The sequence below is a fragment of the Sminthopsis crassicaudata genome, chromosome 1 (assembly GCF_048593235.1).
Source record: "Sminthopsis crassicaudata isolate SCR6 chromosome 1, ASM4859323v1, whole genome shotgun sequence".
Taxonomy (NCBI): domain Eukaryota; kingdom Metazoa; phylum Chordata; class Mammalia; order Dasyuromorphia; family Dasyuridae; genus Sminthopsis; species Sminthopsis crassicaudata.
This window is the reverse complement of record NC_133617.1, coordinates 431162444-431185200: the sequence shown is the minus strand read 5'-3', so window position 1 is coordinate 431185200 and position 22757 is coordinate 431162444. Positions and strand designations below refer to the sequence as shown.

Below are 22757 nucleotides of genomic sequence, written 5' to 3'. Positions count from 1 at the left end.
TTGTTGAACTAACTATTTAAATTTCATACATTTTATCCCAAATTCTCAGGGCAACCAAAATACTAAAATTTTCCTTCTCAATTTTATTGATCCAAAGATCTCTGTGGCTCACAATCTTGATCTATTAGGGTTGTGGTGGACTATACTTTCAGCCATATTTGGCTAGCTTATATTAAGCATGGGTGATGGTAAGAAAATCAGAATAGAGGTGGTTTTATGGTTACAGCAAAAATTATGGTCTAATATTTAAAGCCAGTCCAAATAACTCTAGAATTCTACATCTGGAACCAAATTAACAAGAGATAAGAATTAAATTAAATTTCATGATCTAAACTTATTTAAAAAAAAAAAGTACATTGTTTTATGTATACAGGACAAAGTTTAATAATTTGTATTCTATTCAACTATAGACAATTACAAAAATTCCTCCAGACAATTTTTTGATATGATTATAATACAGTAAAAAAAAGTTTAACATATTCAGTTTATAAAACAAAAACAGCATTCTATGGAACATAAATGCAATTTAAGAAAACTTTAATGAAATGTATCATGTACAAAGTTCTGTTTTAACTATGTGATTAAATGTTTTTTCTGAAATCAATTCTAACATATTTACATATCCCTAAACACTATCAACAAGGAAAAAAGCATTATCTTTAACATATACTTCACATATGTCACTTTCCCCTTTTAAAAGAGGAACTGTTGACTATCAATCATAGACTAAGTCCTTCACAAAGCACTGGAGATGATGAAAATTCCTAGAACAGGGGGTTCACAATTAAAAACTGGCCAGTTAAATACCATGTGTACTTTTAGACTGCTACTGGAATACTGATGTCTAAGAACAAACAACTTAGATGTGAAATGGCCTAGCTTCTTACAAAATATGTTTTATGTAGGAAGGACTTATGGTTCTTTATCTTTAGAGAATCTGTGGACATATTTGATATCACAAAAAGGTCCATATCTTCCATAAATATCTTTTGCTTGTAAAGTAAAATAATATGAACCAGAAGACAAGAACTGAGATAAAGTACATGCCATTGGGAGAGGTAAAGCTTTAATTTCTCCTATTTTCTTCCAAGTTCTTTTGCTCTTATTAAGGGTATTGTCATGGCATACATAGAGGTGATAGCTTTCCACAGGGGCACACCTGGGATTAATATGAGAAGTGTTCCATGTCAGTGCTATGCCTTTTGGCTTGAGTACTTGTTTCAGCCTTAGCTCAAACTTCTGGGGAGGAAGAGTGTCACTGGATCCTGGGAGAACAGGATTTTTGGGTATCTCTGGTAGTGAAGGAAGGTGTTCAAATGATTCCATGACCTAAAATATATAAAATATAAAATAAAAAAATATAAAAAATATATATATATATGACCTTTTTATAAAAAGGTTAAGTTGTATTTGACAGAAAAATATAGATAATAAACTTGTAAATACATATATGATATTAAATTTTTCCATTTTCCCGATTGAAATTCATCATGAGAAACATAGATATAAAAATATTCTATGGAAGGTATGGAAGGAAAATGGAAATTATTTATTGAACTGACCTGAAAGTTCATAGGATATAACAATAACTCACTCAAGTAGAAGCATGTGTCTACCTTGTAGACATAACTCCCTAATAAGTAGTCTTAGAAAGAATCATTTATTTACCAGAGGCAAATGAGGTCCACTACTGGGCAAACAGAATTACTTCATTTATTCTATTACCAATATATAATTAGTGATAGAAAATAGAATGGCATATAATGTTTGTAAGTCTGTATAACATTGCTCTTGAGTGATACAAACTGTTGCGGATGGGGGTTAAGGACATGACTACAGGCAGTAAGGTGCCCTGGGTGAATAGCTGGATGGTACAGGATCCTATGTTTAGTATCAGTCAGTAGATACAGTGGATTGAAATGGGCTAGTTTGCTCTCAGTCACCTGAGTTGGGCACTATGGCTTTAATTAATATTTGGATTAATATTTCCAAAGACTGAGACCTAGATTCTGAAAGAGCCACTTAGGAAGAGTCAGGTCTTAGTACCAGTTTATATAGAGTACTAATCTGGAATGGGAGGAGCACAACTGCAGCACAGGCAGAGAAGTGGTATAACTTTTGGTGGATGGTCATGTGAGATGCATGGTATATTATATCAAAAAGTTTTGTGATAAAAGGATAAGCAACAGTTTGTACTGACAGTATTCTATCACAATCTGTTATAACAGAACTTGTTCAATCATTTCCCAGTTGAAAGGGATCCCTCAATTGCCAATTCTTTCATCACAAAAAGAATTGATATAAATATTTTGTACATAAGTAACTTTTCCTTTTTTAGAAAAAAACTTTATGGCATAAGTGGTATATGCTGGGTCAGTCTTTGGGAATACTTCCAAATTGCTCTCCAGTTCACAACTTTATCAATAACACATTATGTGCTGCATTTTCCCACATCCCCTCCAACATTTATCATTTTCTGACACATGATACCTCAGAATTGTTTCAATTTGCACTTCTCTAGCCAGTAGCGATTAAGAGCATTTTTTCATATAGATAGCTCTGATCTGAAAACCATGTATTCATATCCTTTGATCATTTTATCAATTGAAAAATGGCTTTTTTATAGATTCAACTTTATATCTGAAAAATGAACTTCATTTTTTCAGTTATTTCCTTCCACTTGTTTTTTCTTTCCAGTGACCATCCTCAAAATGTTTTGCTTCTGACTGCTGACTTGCTAAAAATCTTCCCTCCCTTCTATCAGCCTCATTTCTCCTTTTATGTCTTTCTCCTTTCCTGTAGATAAGGCAGATTTCTATATTCAATTTATAAAACAAATCTGATGGGAGTTCAAGCAATGCTCAATTCCAACCCTCCCCCTTCTTTTCCTTTACTGTAATAGGACTTTTGTGTGAGATAATTTACTCCATTCTATCCCTTTTCATAGAATATTCCTCTTTTTCACTCTTTATTTTTCAAATATTATCCCATCATATTCAACTCACACATATGTCCTCTGTCTACATACACTTCTTCTACCAGGCCAAATAATGAGAGAGTTCTGAGGAGTTACAAGTTGCATTTTCCCATGGGGCAGCTAGGTCACGCAGCGGATAGAGCACCAGCCCTGAAGTCAGGAGGACCTGAGTTCAAATTTGGCCTCAGACATTTAACACTTCCTAGCTGTGTGACCCTGGGTAAGTCACTTAACCCCAATTGCCTTAGCAATAATAATAAGCTCTTTGATCATGGCTTGTAGGTAGTCCAATAATTCTTAAGTTATCTTTGCTAGATCTATTTTCTATGTCAATTGTTTTTCAAATGAAGTATTTCACATTTTCTTTTTTTCCTTATTTTGATTTTGATTGCTTTTTGATGTTTCATGGAATCATTAGCTTCCATTTTTAGGAATTATTTTCTTTAGTCATTTTTTGTAACATTTTCTCACATTTGTCCAATTCTGCCTTTTTAAGGAGTTTTCTTCACTGGATTTTTATGCTTCTTTACCAATTGGCCTATTTTCTTTTCAAAGTGTTATTTTCAGTATTTTTTGTGCCTCTTTTACCAAGTACTTATTTTTTTCTCATTATTTGCTTACATCATCCTCATTTCCTTCCCTAATTTTCACTTGACCTCTCTTAGTTGATTTCTAAAATCCATTTTGGAGCTTTTCCATAGACTGAGACCAATCTCCATTTTTTCTTTGAGGTTTGGAAGTAGCAGTTTTGTCTGTTATCTTCCTATTAATTTGTTTTGATCTTCCATGTCATCATTGTAACTCTCTATAGTTCAATGTTGTCTGCTCATTTTTTTTCCAGCCTAATTCTTGACTTTTAGCTCTGAAGTAAAGTGGGGGGGGGGGGTCAGCTCCTGATTTGATTGAACACCTCCTGTCCTGGTATAGCCAAGTGCTTCATTTTCCTCCTCCTGTGATAGACCTTTTCTTACCAACTTCCTAAGTTGTCTTGGGCTGGAAAATTGTTTACCCTTTTTGTGGGTTTTGCTGCTTCAGAATTTGTTCTGAGGCATTTTTAAATTGTGTGGAAGGGAGTATGAGAGAGGTCAGGCCAATTCCTGCCTTTACTCTATAATTTTGCCTTTGTTCCTATGAACTTTCTCTTTTTTTCCCCCTCATTTGTTTTAAACTTAAATACAAAACAGAAAAAGGAAAAAACTGCCATATGTACAGAACATAAGAATTCCAAATATAAAGCAATAAATTTCCATTTCAAGAAATCCTACATAATACTACACATTATATTCAGAGTGTACATCTTTGTTTCCTTGTAGATTTATTTTTTTGCTCTCTGCTGTGACCTTTTTACTTTACTTTTTTTCTTCTTCTCCCTCATTCTCCCATGAAGGCTAACATTAAATGCAAAGACAACACACAGAATTTTGTGTGCAGATGAAAAACAGTTTAACTGCATGCTTGGTTAGAATTGTAAAATGTTTACTTTTGTGATTTAAAAGTATTGCTAACAGTGTAGGTTATTTGTATTATCATATTCCTTTTGTATTTATGTATTGTTTATATACATTTGTTAGTTAAGTGGTGTTATTATCTTTGAGTGCTCACCTTTAAAATGAAATAGATGTGTGATAAAGGCAAAAGGAAATTTGAGGCAGTTTCCATTAACTCAACCCCAGATGTGTCTTTCAACTGTATAAGAAATATGGTTCTCAAATCAGCTCCATTTGTTCAATAATGAATAGAACCAGCTACACCCAGCGAAAGAACTCTGAGAGATGACTATGAACCACTACATAGCATTTCCAATCCCTCTGTTTTTGTCCACCTGCATTTTTGATTTCCTTCACGGGGTAATTGTACAATATTTCAAAGTCTGATTCTTCTTGTGCAGTAAAATAACTGTAAGGACATGTATACAAATATTGTATTTAATTTATACTTTAACATATTTAACATGTATTGGTCAACCTGCCATCTGGGGGAGAGGGTGGGGGGAAAGAAGGGGAAAAATTGGAACAAAAGGTTTTGCAATTGTCAATGCAGTAAAATTACCCATGCATATATCTTGTAAATAAAAAGCTATAATAAAAAAAAAAAAAAAAGAAGAAGAATATGGTTCTGATTGTACCTCACATTGCCAGGATTAGGTTGGTCTGACTAGTGACAAACTTTGTTGGTCTGATTAGGGAGGCTTTAATAAAATCAAATTAGAGTATTTAAGACAAACTGATCAATAAGGACATTAGCTGCATGCCTTCCTTGGTATGGTGGGCTACTGTCATCTCTGGATCCCTGAATTTTCAAGTACTGCCTTCCCCTTTTATGAACTTTTAAAGGACTCTGTATCTGAACTTTTGGCTTTTTCCTCAGAAGCTAAAAATTCCTTTGATTCTTTGAAGTCTGCCATCTAACACGTATCAACTGTAAGCCTCCCCAATTATTCTCTGAGAAAGGAGATTTATTCATCTCTGAGAAAGGAGAAATTGCAGTTAGTGTGTTAAAAGAGAAACATGGTGAAAACTTTTGTTGGGATACTGCAGGAAAATTTTGGACAGTGTTGGTAAAGGCTTCTCAGGCTGCCTTTGGAGAGCTGACAAGTTGGTGAAAGTAGCCCAAAAATATTGGTGGGAGAGTTTTCACAGGGCTAGAGTTTCCACCTATGAAATGCATACCAATTGCCCCAAGCACAATGCATCCAAGTCTTTGAAGCCAGCTAGTGGTCAGTTTTCTCTTCCAGATGCACCCTTTGAAGTTTGGCAGAATGACTTCCTTCAGTCCCTATGAGATAGTAACAGGACAGGGGACACCGCTGTACCCGCTGTACCCGTGGGTGGGAAGCATAGCTCCCTCTTACAATACTGTATTGGGTTGGCTCAGAAATAGCAGAAACTTACCAACTTGTCTCGCTGTCTTTAAGGGATTCTTTAGGAATCCCACCTGAGGCTCAGCTTCTAATTGGGACTGGCCACTTCTGAAAGTATTCCTTGGAGCCGTGATGGAGAAGTCCCTTGGAAGTACTGCTTACCCACACTGCAGCCAAACTTCAGGGAGTGGAGGCCTGGATCCACTTGAAACATCTTAAAAAGGCAGTATCCCCTACCTGGATTATGAAACCCACTGGTGACTTGACCTTGAAAATCAAATAGGGTTTGAAGCAACCATCATCTGAAGTAGATAGCTGTTTCCAAAACCCCTGGGATGAGAAGCAGATGACAACAGATGTAGACAGCTGTTTCAAGAGACTGGATATGGCCTTAAGTTTGCAATTATTCTTTGAACTAAGCTTTTTCTTTCTACCATACCTGTGCTATTTTTACAGTCACCTTCCTTTCTGGGAAGGCCTCTGTGCCATAGTCTACACTATGTCCAAATTATCCCTATTTCCAGGAAATCAGTCTGCTGAAGTTCCTTTCCTATTAAATTTATCCCTCCATTGACAATGGAGGCTTGCTTTCTTGCCCACTATAGCCCTATTGGCACCTGTCAGATTCCTGATTGGTGGGCATAGCATGCCAAAGGTGGCTGCAGTACCATCTGTTGGGAATCTCTCAGCAGGCAGGTACAAGGGAAGCTCGTCACCAACCTCCAAATGCAGGTTGATTCATTTGCCCTCATGGTATTGCAAAATTGTAGGTTGCTGGACATTTTAATAGCCAAAAAGGGGGAGAGTCCTGCACTGTCATTGGGGAGGAATGTTGTTAAGCAAGCAGAACAATTATGGAAGAGGTCAGAACATTCTGAAAATATCTCCCCCTCACCTTTCTTTGATCTGTTCTTCTGGTTGCCTGGAAACTTTGGCAATATTTTTTGTTTTGCCCTTGCTAGTCTGGTATTTCTTTTCCTTATTTGCCTTGATATTCACTTTGTAACTCATTTATTTTTGACATAAAATCAAAGTCATATCTCAGATGAATTTTCCTCATGCATTTTCAAGGTTGTCCCAATATTTTGATCAAAAGGAGGGAATGTGGAAAAATTATAACTATGATTTTTATAATTATCAAGATCCTATGAATAATGAATATATTAATAATTTATATTTCTCAGAGCTGCCTCTTTGGGTTTGGGAGTCACAAGTCCTACAATGCAGCTTAAATGATCAATTATTTCTTGACAATACTCTCCTGTGTAGATTCAGTGAACTGAATCAAAGATTGTAGAATCTGTTCCTGTCACAGAACTCTGGTCCTATTCTCATGAAGGAACCCCTGTGATTTGAAACAATCACTTAAGAACTGTGTCCACAGATCTGGAGAACACCCATATTGTTCTGCATTACAGAAGTTGTCCCGGAAAACCACTCTGGCTCTGAAAATGATTGTATTGTAATCCTTCTTCCCTATCTCTTCCCACTTATCAGTATATAAAATCTTTGCCATTTCTGCAACAGGAATAGGTCTCCTGCCCAAGAGAACTGCTAGTGTGTAAACTGTACTCCTCATTCTGAAAATGATTAATTAATTAAAGCCTTAGTTGATCTCTAAAACCAGCTGTTTTGTGTGGCTCCAACTAGCTGTTCACAATTTAGAGACCAATATAGTAAAATTATGTTAATAGTTTGGGTATGTAATGGACACACTCCTCTGCACTTTAGCGGTGGTTTTTCTCAGTTATATAAAGCCTGGCTGCAGTTGTGCTCCACTCACTCCAATAATGTTCATCAGCTATATTTATTCTTTCAAACATAGCTAGAATTTAGCTTTTACCTTGATTTTGGCAGAATGTTAATATACTGTTAATCAGACTCATAGAGGCAGTGGAAGATCTGTAACAAAGAGATCATGTTATACCCTAGGACTTAGAGGAACTGATGTTTATTTAAATTAATCCTCCAGATTCCATGATTCTTGAGAATGGAAAGGGAAGTAGACGGAAGGGTTTTGCTTATAGTTCTAAATTTTTAGACTTTGCATTTGAGGTTAGCTATTCAGATTTAGGCTTAAATTATAGCACTAATTTAGCTGGAAATTATTTCATTCAAATAGCCAGTTTATTATTTGGGTTACCTTATTTGTAAAGGCAGATCATACATTCATATTGCAATAGAGTGTGGTGTCATTGTTAACAAGGTAAGATGTCAATGTTGTCATATCAGTGCCCTTTGTTTGCCTAGCAGGATTTTTGTATTCTGTGAACTTGGTGCTTGTAAAAAGTGAGAAACTAAAATGCTTACTAGAGCCATGGTGCCAGGTGGGCAGTTTCTCTGATACAGTTCCCTTTTGCAATATCTTAATACTATTCCATTTTTTGATTTCTGCTGAGAAGATTTTAAATTGTGCCAAAATTAATGTGTGCATGGTCCATACATACAAATATACACAAACATAAATACATACACACACATATGTGTAAAAATGTACTATGCTTACCCTCTAGTTCTCTGAAGGGGGATAATATCATACTTCTTAGGTTCAAATCTTTCCATATTTTTCTAAATTTACCAGCTCATTTCCTACACCACAGCAATATTCCAAACTTATATCATCTAGTTGTTTTGATCAGTCCAATAAAACTATTAATATGGTTGACACATAGTGTATTTTCCCCATTTATCTTGTTTGATTAAATCTATTTTAGCTTTAACTTTAAGATCATAATTATTATCCCTGCTTTAAAAAATATATATAATAAAGTTTACTTGGGATCATATTTTGTCTCTGTGTATTTCTTATCCTTCCTGATTCTTCTGCTTTAATTCTACCTACTATTTTATTCTATTATTTAACCTATCCCACAACTTCAAAGATCCTTTCCTTATCTTCTTCCCCTTCCCTTTCTCCTTGCCCTTTTGCTTCTACCCTATCCCACTTTACTCTTTCTTTCTGAATTTAAAGACTTTTATATCCTTTTCTCTCTCTCATATGTGTGTGTGTGTGTGTGTGTGTGTGTGTGTGTGTGTGTGTGTGTGTGTGGTTCCCTCTTTAACCCATTCCTGGTGAGAGTGGGGTTTCAGAACTAATAATCCTCATTCCTATTTCCTCTGTGTCTTTTTTCTTCTTACACTTCATTTGCATAGAATAATTACTCTTTACTTTTTTTCCATGGGGTTTTGCTTTTTAAAATTGCATCATACTTATCTTCAACATAGACAAGAGCTAATCCCACTCCAATCGATCAATGATGGACAGAAACAGCTACACCCAGAGAAGGAACACTGGGAAATGAGTGTAAACTGTGAGCATTTTTTGTTTTTCTCCCCAGATTATTTTTAGCTTCCAAATACAATTCTTCCTTTGAAACAATAACAACAACAAAATTCGGTTCTGCACATATATATTGTACCTAGGATATACTATAAGATATTTAATATGTATGGGAATGCCTGCCATCTAGGGGAGGGGGTGGAGGGAAGGAGGGGAAAATTCAGAACAGAAGGGAGTACAAGGGATAATGTGGTAAAAAAAAAAAAAAAAAAAAATTACCTATGCATATGTACTGTCAAAGAAAATGTTATAATTATAAAATTAATAAAAATAAATAAATAAAAAAATTGCATCATACTTAGCTCTACCCCAATCTTTTTTTTTTTAACTACCCAATTACTAATAACAATCTTATAAATACGGGTTACATTTCCATGTATAAAACATAAGCAGTTTGTTCTTGAGTCTCCTGTAATTAAGCTTTGAGATTTACTCAATATCTTTCTTGGATCTTGCATATTAAATTTACTATTAAGTGAAGATTTCTTTGTTTTTTTTTTTTGTTTTGTTTTTTTGTTTTTGCTGAGGCAATTAAGGTTAAGTGACTTGCCCAGGGTCACACAGCTAGGAAGTGTTAAATGTCCAAGATCACATTTGAACTTGGGTCCTCCTGAATGAAGGGCTGGTACTTTATCCACTGCACCACCTAGCTGCCCCCCCCCCCCATGTGGATCTTTTTTTTGCGACCAAATCCTGAAAGTCTGACAATTCATTGAATGTTCATTTTTTTGGGGGGGGGGAAGTATTCAGGATTCTGCTTAACTTTTAGGGGTATATTTTTGTCTACAATCCCAGTTCTTTTGCTCTTTGATATAATGTTCCAAGACTTTTTTTTTTTTTTTTTTTTAAACTATAGCTGCTACTAGATTTTGGGCAATTTTAATTGTGGCTCTGCCATATTCAAATTAATTTTTTCTTGTTTGTAACATTTTCTCCTTGAGGTGGGAATTTTTTAATTTGGCTATGAATATTCCTGTTGATTTTCATCAGAGGATCTATTTCAGATGGTTATTGGTAATGTTTTAGTCCTCCCCCCCCCCCATTTTCTACTTTCCTCTTTTGTTCTAACAATTCAGGACAATTTTCTTTAATTATTTCTTGTACTACTGTATCAAGACTCTTTGTTTGATCATAGCTTTTAGGTTGTCCATTTATTTTTATATTTTCTCTTCTGGATCTGCAGATTACTGCTTTTTCTTTGAGATATTTTACATTCTAGTCTTTATATTTTGTTTTATTATTTCTTGTTCTCATAACTTTGCTGGTTTCCGCTTTCTAATTTTCAAGTTGTTTTCTTCATTAAGATTCCTGCTCTCCAATTCTGATAGATGAGGCTTTTTTCTTTTCTTTCTTTCTTTTTCTTTTTTTTTGATGAGGTTTTTTTCAATAATGAGATGATTCAGGCCAGTTCTAATGATCTTGTGATGATGACAGCCATCTATACCCAGAGAGAACTGACTGTGGGAACTGAGAGTGGATCACAACATAGCATCTTTACTCTTTTTCTTGTGCTTTGCTTAAATTTTATTTCCTTATTTTTTTTCCCTTTTTGATCTGATTTTTCTTGTGCAGCATGATAATTGCATAAATATGTGTGCCTATATTGGATTTAACAATATTTTTTTTATCATGTTTAACATATTAGATTACTTGCCATCTAGGGGAGGGGGGAAATTGGAACACAAGGTTTTTCAAAGGTCAATGTTAAAAAATCATCCTTGCATATGATTTGAAAATAAGCATCTTCAATAATAGGGAAAAAAAAGATTCTTGATCTACTTTTCTAGTTGATTGGCTTTTTTTTCATAATCTTGTTTTTCTAGAATTGTTTTTATTTAAAAAAAAATTTCCCTCTCAATATCTCTCATTTGATTTTTGAAGGTTTTTTTTTTCCCCCCAAACAGTTCTATGAATTCTTTTAGGGCAGATGACCATTGGATGTTACTTGTTTTCTTTCTCTATTTCCATAATAACTTTCTACAGTTGGGTTCCTTCTCCTTTGATTCATTTTTAAAAATAGTAACTTGTTAACTGTAATTACTTCTAGACCTAGGTGTGGGAGTCTGGCCTCAGGCCTTCCTTCAGTTCTCTGGCCTAGAACCAAAACCAAGGACTCCATCCTTCTGTAAGTGCCCACAGCTAGCTCTACCCTTGCCCCACTGCTTTTGCTCTCACTAGGTGTATGACGGTTTCTTTATGCCCCAAACAAAGATAGGCCTGGCATCCCTCATCAGCAGAGATTTTCTCAATCCCCCCTCAAACCCCTAACTCTTTAACACTGTCTGGGAGGTGAAAATTCCTGAGGCTAGTGCTAAGGGTCACCCACTTGTTTCAGTGGAGTCAGCCTGGAGGTTTTTATACTTCACATGGACCAAACCTCTGTCCTAGGATCTTTTTTTTTTTGGTCTTCTTCAGTTATCCCAGGAAGACCACTGTTCTGCCCCAATTCTTGTTTATTTTTATCATTCTATATTCACTCTGAGGTGCGCTTATTTTGCTTGTGGGTGAAACCTGGAGAGCTTGGAATTTTCTGACCTACTCTACCATCTTCCTGGAATCTTCTCAAAACTATCCTTAAAAATTAAAAAAAAAATTATTTGTATTTCTGTTACTTACCACAACACCTGACACATACTAAGAATTTAACAAATGCTCTATTTATTCACTCTCTCATAATTGCAGTGGAAATAAGTGGAAAAGTGGAAAGTAAGCGGTAAAGAACTGCATCATCAGTAAAAGATTCCTTTGGATCTTAAATTTTGGTCAGAGACCAGTAGGCCTATCCATTCTTTGGCTGGGAAGGTAAAGAATCAGGGATTTATAATTAAAGGGCTATTTTAAGTAAATGTACTCTTAGCCTTTGCAATAATACTTCAGTCATGCAGTTTCTTTCATTCAACAAATGGTGAATAAGTATTTACTTTGGTTAAGACATAGTGCACAAAATACACAAAGATAGAGTATGGTTTTTCAAAAACTACTTAAAGACCTAAAGATTAAAAACTTCTTAATTGACTTTTCATCAGTCAACATTTTCCCATGTTCTCTGTATTCTTTGTTTTGCTTAACAACATTCTACCATATTTATTTACTACTATTTGCTTAGCCATTTCTCTGTAAATGAACTTTCTTTCCAGTTTTTGTTTCAAAAGAAAGAGATGTTATAGATCAACACCTTACATTATACACCAAGATAAGATTCGAATGCATATATGATTTAGACATAACAGATGATATTATAAGCAAATTAGGGAAGCATGGAATAATTAACTTATGGAAAGGTAGAAAATTTTTGACAGCATCAAGGAATATAAAATCAATAATTTTGATTCCATTAACTACAAGTTATTACAGAAACAAAACCAGAACAGCCAAGATTAGAAGGAAAGCAGAAAATTGGAATTTTAAAAAATAAGTTTCTCTAATAAAGATCACATTTTTCAAATATACAGAAAACAATTTATAAGAACCCAATTTAAATGTCACTTTATCCTAAAACCTTTCTTGATTCCCAAATATAAGAAGTTCGTCTTCCTCTCAATATTTTGTATATCTCTGGCATTATAATACAGTAATTATTGGTGTTTTTATCCCATTAGATTTTAAAAATTCTATTAGGGCAGGGTCTACATCTTATCTAAATTCTGTATCTTGTTTAATAACACACTAATAAATGATGAACCAAAAAATGATTATTGTGGTCACTGTGGCAGTTCTTAAAATTTAAGAACTGTTCCTAATGTTTAGCTATTCTTTCTTTCTTCTGTGATAACAATTCATACAGTCCATATATCAAGATTTTATACCTCCTGAATTATATTTTATATCTTTAGTAGTCTTATTTCTTCCATAATGAAGCAGTAATTAATGCATTAATGCAGCAATAATTCTATCCATGACAAATTACTCTATTAAATCTTTAATATACATATTAAAATTTCCATAATGACCATATAATCTTTAACAAGTTACCTGTGTTGAATCTTGTGCCACTAAGTTCTTTTCCTTCAAGTTTTCATTGGTTGCCACAGGCAATTCCAGAACTTCAACTGATGTTGCTGAAAATAATAGTTTCAATGGTATAATCAGATTTATAGTAATTACCAACATAGTAATCTCTTTGAAGGCAAAGCTTCTATTGTAGTAAATATTTCACAGATGCTTAGATGTACATGAAAATTCAAGAACAAATAAAATAGAAAAAAATTGTTCAAGATATGTTTCCTTTGGCATGATTAAATTTTCTCCATTAGGACAGTCCTAGTATATATGGCAGAGAGTAGTGAAATATATAGACATCTTCTTTGTGGGCTTATGTTTAGAAGTATAGAAAAGCCTCAGTGAATAAGTGGGAGTCACACTGATTAAAATCCATAAATGCAAGTAATTTGAATATATTGCAATAAGTAACCTTCAGCATAATTTCTTATGTGGAGATGTTAAATGATGAAGAGCAATGTTTAATAAAATTAATTTGGCAATGATGTGGAACTAAGGTAGATTAAAGGCCAGAAGACCAGAAAGGAAATAAAAAGAGGTGAACTGCTGAGTACTTTGATTTATCATCTTGTAGAATTAGAGTGTTGAATGAATAAAAGAGCCTGAAAACATAATTAAAAAAAAAAAAAAAAGAATATTCTACACTGAAAAATAAATCAAGTACATTTATATGAATGTGCTTAAAGAAAAAATACTAGCATGATAAAATAGCAACAAAAGTATTCAAAATACATAAAATAAAATTTTAGAATTAAACTTTAAAAAATGTTCTAAATTGTCTAAAACTGTATCATATAAGATGGAAACAGTTTGATTCCATGCTTCTGAGGCAGCTAAGTGGAGCTGGGAACAGAGAATAAGGCTTAAAACAAGAAGACCTGGATTCAAATCCATCCTTAGACACTATCTGTGTGAGTTGGGCAAATCACTTAATCTTTCTCAGTTCTCAGTTTCCTTATCTGTAATATAAGAATAATAAAACCACTTAACTCACAGGGTTGCTAGGAGGAGAAAATAAAAAATGTTAGCAATTAGCAAGCATGATAGTTATATCTTTAAGTGTTAAAGGGCTATCAGGAGCAATAGATAAAAGTTGTTTTTTAAATATTAGTACAAACATTCCTTAGTTTTTCATCATTTCATCTAGGGAAAAAAAGGATTATTTCTTTTATGTCCAATTATGGGTTTACTCTTTGCTTTCCCAATATCTGCCAAGCAAGAGAAAAGGAAAGCTTTAAACACTACCAGAGCTTAATAGCCATGCATATTAAAATCCACACCCTTGAATTTGGAAAGCTCTTTATTGCACCTTATTTTATGCATTTCTATATTGTTTTGTGCTATAGTTAATTTTCTAAGTATCTTATTCCCTTTACTTGGCTTGAATATCTTTGAGGGAAAGGACTGTCATGAATCATGGCACTTAAAACAATGCACTGCCCCTTAATAGGCACAAAATAAATGTTTTTTAAAAATTGAATTAAAGTTTCTTTCCCCCATATAGTCCTTTGACAATCCTCATTCTTATATATTTGTTAGCTTCTTATAAATAAAACAGCTAAATTACCATGTTAAAGACATCTTATGGATTTGTATACATATATTTGCATACACACATATGTGTGTATGTGCATAAAATAAACAATATCAATTCCTTACTTGTTTTACAATTTACATTACCTTCTTCTGTCAGGTCAATCACCAAATCCTCAAGTTTCCTTTTTTCCCCTGAAGCCTAAAAATGATTAATTATACAACAAAGCTTTATCACAATTAGGAAAACAATTTGTTGCATACCAGAAAATAAGTAATTATTATATATTATATATTATTATATAAAATCTGTAAAATAGTTCTTATCCTTACTCTCTGTTTACTGGATATCAAATTGGGTCCAGCTCTGCTGATCATTGCTCTTATTGGTCAAAAATGAATTATAAACTAAGAAAATTTCAAGAAAAGAAAGAAAAACATGAAAAGGATGGCTAGCTCCCTCAAACCATTATGGATTACATATCATGTAGAGTGTGAGCTTCTCTTATAGAGAAGACAGAGTTAATGAAGCTAATTGTTATTTATATGTTAACAAAAATATATTTTCCAAATAAGGCACAGTTTTCACATGGAAGCAAAACTTTCTACATTGTTGACTTTTCTACTTTTTTGCTAAACAGAGTGAGGCTATTAAAATAAAGTTTTGATCCTCAAATATAAAAATTAAAAAGGAAGTAGTTAAGTAGGAAAAAAAATCTTTGCATAACATTTTTCAGACAAAGGTTTGATACTGATATATATGTACTAAATTATATTATTTTATATATGATCATATGTTGACATATAAACCAATACAAATTTATGTGTCTGTATATATACTATGTATACATTTTACATGTGTGTGTATACACACACACACACACACACACACACACATAAAATGTATACAACATACCTCAAAAGACATACCCAATAAATAAATGGTCAAAGGCTATGAACACATAGGTCTTGAAAGAACTGCAAACTATGGATATGAAGAAATATTTCAAAACACTAACTGAATAAATGAAAAACAAAACAAGAACAAGTTTTTAATCTTACAATCAGCAAATTGGAAAAGGTAACAAAAATATGTAATCAATGCTAGAGGGGTTAAAGGAAAATAGATAAATCAATATATTTTTAGTGGAGCTATGAATCAGTAAAAGCATTTTAAAAAAACAGCCTACAATCATGCAAATAAAGTGACTAGAAAAGTCCATACCTTTTGACTGAGAGATACAACTATGAGGCATATATGATGAGAAGAAAGGTCTCATATACATCAAAATATATGTGAACAGCATTTTTTTTTTGGTAGCAAAGAACTAGAAACAAAGCAGATACTGATCTATTGGGAATTGATTTAATGGTTTAATTGAAATATTTAACTGAAAACTAAGTAGAAGCCCATCACCTGGGAAATGGCTAAACAAACTGTTGCATGTGAATTCAATGGAATACCACTGTTATTAAGAAATGAGGAATAGAGATAACTGATAGGCACAGAAAAATTTAAATAAACTGATGTTTAGTGAAGAAGGTAGAGCCCCAAATATATACACAATGACTACATCAATGAAAATGAAAAGAACCAAATCTATCTGCCAAGGGAAAATCAGGAACTATATGAGCAAAACTACAAAACACTTTCCATATAAAGTCAGATCTAACCAATTGGAAAAATATTAAATACTTTTGCATAGGGTGAGCAAATATAATAAAATGACAATACTATCTAAACTAATCTATTTATTTAGCACTTTACCAATCAGACTCCCAAAAAAGTATTTTAATGACCTAGAAAAAATAACAACAAAGATTATATGGAAAAACAAAAGGTCAAGAATCTCAAAGGAACTAATGAAAAAAAAAAATCAAATGAAGGTGGCCTAGCTATACCAGATCTAAAATTATATTATAAAGCAGCAGTTACCAAAACCATTTAGTATTGGCTAAGAAATAGACTAGTTGATCAGTGGAATAGATTAGGTTCAAAGGACAAAATAGTTAATAACTTTTAATAATCTAGTGTTTGACAAACCCAAAGACCTCAGCTTTTGGGATAAGAATTCATTGTTTGACAAAAACTGCTGGGAAAATTGGAAATTAGTATGGCAGAAATGAGGCATTGACCCACACTTAACACAGTACACCAAGGTCAGGTCAAAATGGGTTCATGACCTAGGCATAAAGAACGAGATCATAAATAAATTAGAAGAACATAGGGTAGTTTACCTCTCAGACCTGTGGAGGAGGAAGGAATTTATGACCAAAGAACTAGAGATCATTACTGATCACAAAACAGAAAGTTTTGATTATATCAAATTGAAAAGTTTTTGTACAAACAAAACTAATGCAGACAAGATTAAAAGGGAAGCAATAAACTGGGAACAGTCAAAGGTTCTACTAAAGGCTTCATTTCCAAAAAATATAGAGAATTGACTCTAATTTATAAGAAATCAAGCCATTCTCCAATTGATAAATGGTCAAAGATATGAACAGACAATTCTCCGATGAAGAAATTGAAACTATTTCTAGCCATATGAAAAGATGCTCCAAGTCATTATTAATCAGAGAAATTCAAATTAAGACAACTACACACCTGTCAGATTGGCTAGAATGACAAGGAAAGATAATGTGGAATGTTGGAGGGGATGTGGGAAAACTGGGACACTGATACATTGTTGGTGGAGTTGTGAATACATCCATCCATTCTGGAGAACAATTTGGAACTATGCTCAAAACTTATCAAACTGTGCATACCCTTTGATCCAGCAGCATTACTACTGGGCTTATATCCCAAAGAGATCTTAAAGAAGGGAAAGGGACCTGTATGTGCAAGAATGTTTGTGGCAGCCCTTTTTGTAATGGCCAGAAGCTGGAAACTGAGTGGATCCCCATCAATTGGAGAATGGATGAATAAATTGTGATATATGAATATTATGGAATATTATTGTTCTATAAGAAATGATCAACAGGATGCTGAGTGAAATGAGCAGGACCAGATCATTATATACTTCAACAACAACACTCTATGATGATCAATTCTGAAGGACCTGACTCTCTTCAACAATGAGATGAACCAAATCAGTTCCAATAGAGCAGTAATGAACTGAACCAGCTACACCCAGCAAAAGAACTCTGGGAAATGACTATGAACTACTACATAGAATTCCCAATTCCTCTATTTTTGTCCACCTGCATTTATGATTTCCTTCATAGGCTAATTGTACTATTTCAAAATCCGATTCTTCTTGTGCAGCAAAATAACTGTATGGACATGTATACATATATTATATTTAACATATACTTTAACATATTTAATATGTATTGGTGTCTATCTGCCATCTGGGGGAGGATGTAGGGGGAAGGAGGGGAAAAATTGGAACAAAAGGTTTTGCAATTGTCAATGCTGAAAAATTATTCATGCATATATCTTGTAAATAAAAAGCTATAATAAAAATTTTTTTAAAAAGAAAGAAAATGAAAAGAACTACCACAAAACGATCAAAAGTGAATGCTATAAAATTACAAAGAATAAACATGACCCCAAAGAAGAGATCTGAATAAGACATTACCACTTTACTTTCCACAGAAAGGTATGTTACATTGCAAAACTTTCATACTTATTCAATTTTATTGAACAATTTCTTTCTCCTTCCTTTTTTTCTTAAAAAGATTCTATCATATGTTATATGAAGTGGGGAATAGATAACTTAATGAAATTTTGGTGTAATTAAGACTAAAGACATCAATAAAATTTATTTTAAATAATAAACTGAATATGGTGAAATTATAATTATCAAATATAACTACTAATCAAGATAATCATTATCTAGGATTTGAATTCTCCTGTCTTTGAACTTGACTACTAAAGACTAGTAATGTCAAACTTGCACAGAAATAGGGGTCACTGTACTGTACCTAAAGATCCCTGTGGGCACACATTGACTTGGAAAATCACTTATTAACACTCTCTAGGCCTTATTTTATTTTGTTACATATTTCTCAATTACATTTTAATCTGATTTGGGTTGCTCTTAGGGGCTGAGGGCTGCATATTTGACACTTCTGTTTTATACCACTTAAGAATGGAACAACTATACAGAAAATCATAAGATCTAAGGATTTTAAAGGACCCTCAGAAGTCATACAGTTTAATTTCTTAATTAAATTGTGACTATAATTTTTCCAAAATGTTACAAATTTTGACTATGACCTTTCACATATATATTCATACACCCTTCATGCACACACACATATACACATACATAATATATGGATATATTTATTATTTAGCACTTTTGTAACTCTTAAGAGCCATCCTTTCTTTGTGAATATAAATGACTTGAAATCAGGTATACAAATGTCATATGTACTAATGTTTTAGTTAATATAAGGAACTCTAAGTACAACAATTCTATCTACCAATATAGATTAAAACTTTCTCAACTCAGAATCTTAGAGACTTTCCTATAACACTAAGAGGCTGAATGACTAGTCAAGAGTAGCATATCAAGTCTGTTGGGAAAGGTAGGACTTGAATCCTGCTTCTGATATCTATCCACTATTCCATACTACCTGACTTGATATTACTTACTAGAAAATACATCATAGTATCTTATTAGGGGAAGCTAGGTGGTGCAAAGGATAAAGTACCAGGCCTAAAATCAAAACACTCATCTCTGTAAGTTCACATCTGGCCTCAAACACTTACTAGCTGTGTGACCCTGAGCAAATGACTTAACCCTATTTGTCTCAGTTTCCTCATCTGTGAAATGATGGCAAACCACTCTTTGCCAAGAAAACCCCAAATGGGGTCACAAAGCATCAAACACAACTGAAAAACAACTGAACAACAAAAAATGTTTACTAGATTTAGAAGTCATAAAGACCTGTATTCAAACTCTGCCTCAAAAACTTAATGCTACATGATTACACAAATTACTGAAACTTTCTGTGCCTTAGTTCCTTCAATTGCTAATTGTAAAATGTTTAAAAAAGAAAAAATAAAGATTAGGAGGAGGCAGCAAAGTTTGTTTTAATTCTAAATCTATGATCACAGAAACAAAGTCTAGTGAACTGAAAACAAAACAAAACAAAGAAACTTTGCAGATGCTCGTGAAGCTGCTGCTGAGAGAACATATCAGTTGACCAATTGAATTAAAAATGACTATGCTCTATTTTTTTACATGCTAGTTATACCCCACCCTACTTTGAAAAGGGGTGATTTGTTCACTGTTACAGCTATCAAGTCTTACCACTGTTAAGTATCTATTTAGAAAAAGGTCTTACAAAGGCAATAAATGAATGAATGAAATAGCTGTCATGTGGATAATCTGAAGCCCCCTCTGCTTTTCAGCATTTCACAAATTAGGGACTTATTCAAATTAGGGGTATGTGTATATATTTACACTACTAGTGCTTTCAAATTACCACCAGTTCATAACCAGCCTTGGTTCCACAACACATTTTTAACTAATTTATAGCACCTTTAAACAGAGATTTTTTTTTTTTTTTTTACTTGGGTCTGTGATTTCACTGGTGTGGGGAACCCTTAGAATAGAAACTACTAGCATGGATGCAAACCATAAAACTTTGAGTCTTAAAGTTTTCAGGGCTCCCTGAGAAAGTTACTTGTCCATGGCTAAATATCTACTATAACGTGTCAGAGGGAGAATTTGAAACGAAGGTCATTTTGAACCAAATATGTAACTTATCCCTCTTTATAATGGGACCAAGTCTGGTTTATGCACTAGTGGCTACATTTTTCACACCCAAAAATAAAAACAAAATACCAAAGACTAAAAAAACCACAGAAAATTTTTAAAAATGAGTAAATAAGTCTCTATACAATTATAAAGTATTCACTTCCCTTTCCTGAAAACCCTAACTCTTTTCAAAGCTTAGCTCAGGCACCATACCTCCTATATAGAGCTTTTTTTCATTCCCCCTGGTAATAGTTATCTTCTTTCTCCAATTACTGGGATTTTTTTTTTTAATCTCACACTTAATTGAACATTTGTACCTTTCCAACAAAAAGCAGGTTCTTTGAGAAAATTGAATGTTATCTCATGTGTATGTGTGTGTATCTATTGTGATTTAACACAATGCTTGGCATACAATAGGCGCTGTATAAATGCTTGCTGAGTCAGTTAAGGTACTAAAAGAAAGGGAAAAAGAAAAAAAAATAATACAATATATCCCAAAAGACAACCTGAAAAGGATAAAAACCATATTTTTAAAAATTAAGAAAAAATTGGCAATGCTAAGAAAAACTATAAGAGTTTAAAGTTAAAAAAAAAGATTCAAATGAAAAAATTAAACTAGAATTTAAAAAATTAAAGGACACATAAAATGAAAAGAGTAAAAATAAATAAAATAATTTATCTGGAGAAAAAATAAACAGTAAACTTCAAAAAAATTCATAAAAGCAATTATCACTTACCTATAATAAGAAAACATTTCAACATAGAGCTCACAAATAAGACACTGAATTATCCATTTTACTAAAAACTAGAGATAACGGCATAAAGAGGGAAGGAAAGAATGTGGTTAGAGGGATCCTTGGAGGGAGTTTAGGTTAAGTAATGGCAAAGCAAGATAGTGGATAGAAGTAAAGTAGAGGAGTCAGCAGAAATAGGAAAAAGAGATACCCACAAAGGTTATAATAATGATTATTAGGAGTAGGACTTATTAGGAAAAAAGCAGGGGTACTAATTGTTGACCTCAAAGTTAAAACTAAAATAGATTTAATCAAAAGGAAAAAAACAAGGAAACTATACATCAGCCTGATTAATTACTTTAGAATATTTGATTATTTATATTAGATATCTAAGCAGTAATATTGTTTTAGATTACTTATAACAACTAGATAGGTTGGAATATTGCTATGGTGTAGAAAATAATGAGTTGGTGGATTTAGAAAAATAGTGAAAGATTTGGACCCAAGAAAGAAGTTAACTACTTTCATAGAAACAGAGGATAAATAAGCATAGTATAATCTCATATAGATGTATATGAATGCACATGTGTATGATTATAAATATCTATGTATATATAATACACACGCACACACACACACACACACACACACACACACACACACCCGCACGCACGCACTCGCGCAATTACTAGTAGCCTTCTTGGAGGAGATGGAGAGGAAGAAAGGAGAAGAAAAGAATAAAATAAAAAGTGCCAGCAGAGAGTAAAAGAAAATCTACAAGGAAGCAAAGAAAAGATGAACAGTTCTGAATACAATGTCTTATATTATTATATATGCTTTCTTGAAATGGAAATTTATTACTTCATATTTTGAATCTTCTCTTATGTTCTGCTGTGTAGATGACAATTTTTTTCTTTTTCTGTTTTGTTTTTTCTTTTTCTATTTTGTATTTCTGTTATGAATAAATATTAAACAAAATCAATCAATAAAAACATAATATTAATAAGCATTACATAAATATTTAAATAAACAAAAACATTTAAAAACAAAACAAAAAACAAAAACCCAAGCCACAGATATGAAAGAGTGCTCAACAATTCAGGCACTCTCAGGATTAAAAACATTCCAGAGAACCCACAAAAATAAAAGTATGTGGATATTATATTTCTGGAAATATTGAAGAAAATTTCCCAGAAGAGGTAAAATCTGAGAAAAAAATAATATAAAGTATCCATAAAACACTAACAAAGGAAAACGTATCATTAAGAACATTTTGGAAGAAGATGATGAACCCAGGTACTTCAAGTTTTAGAGAAACATCTTTTCCCAAATAAAGCAGCTTTTCAGTCAAAGAAACAGTACTATAGGGTTGTTTAAATGGAGACTCTCAATTTGTACTTAATGGTAACAGTAGAATGAGCAAGACTGTCACCATTAAAAAAATACATTTTTTCAGTCAGAAAAAAGTCTTCTTTTCCATGAGCATTGAAAAACAAAAGCAAAATCCCCATTACATTACAAATGTGTATAAACAAACAAAAAAGTGTGGCTATGTCTCCCCAAAAAAGCATAATTTTGTACTTTGAATCTCTGGCCTCTC

The 22757-nt window shown here is 33.1% G+C and overlaps 1 protein-coding gene across 8 annotated transcripts in view; it reads right to left on the bottom strand.

Annotated features, from left to right (window-relative positions):
• Positions 1 to 359: 359 nt before the first annotated feature.
• The window catches only part of ATF7IP2 (activating transcription factor 7 interacting protein 2), an 86010-nt gene continuing 63612 nt past the window's right edge, over positions 360 to 22757 (bottom strand). For 7 of the 8 annotated variants that reach the window (XM_074280530.1, XM_074280527.1, XM_074280525.1 and 4 more), the window contains 3 exons: positions 14857 to 14911; positions 13150 to 13235; positions 360 to 1329 (listed from right to left, as the gene is read on the bottom strand). In XM_074280530.1, coding sequence (XP_074136631.1) covers positions 913 to 1329; positions 13150 to 13235; positions 14857 to 14911 — 558 coding nt within the window. In that variant the 3' untranslated portion in view covers positions 360 to 912. Of the gene's footprint in view, positions 1330 to 5870; positions 6075 to 13149; positions 13236 to 14856; positions 14912 to 22757 lie in introns of those variants that run through there. The other variant, XM_074280529.1, reaches the window with a different exon arrangement.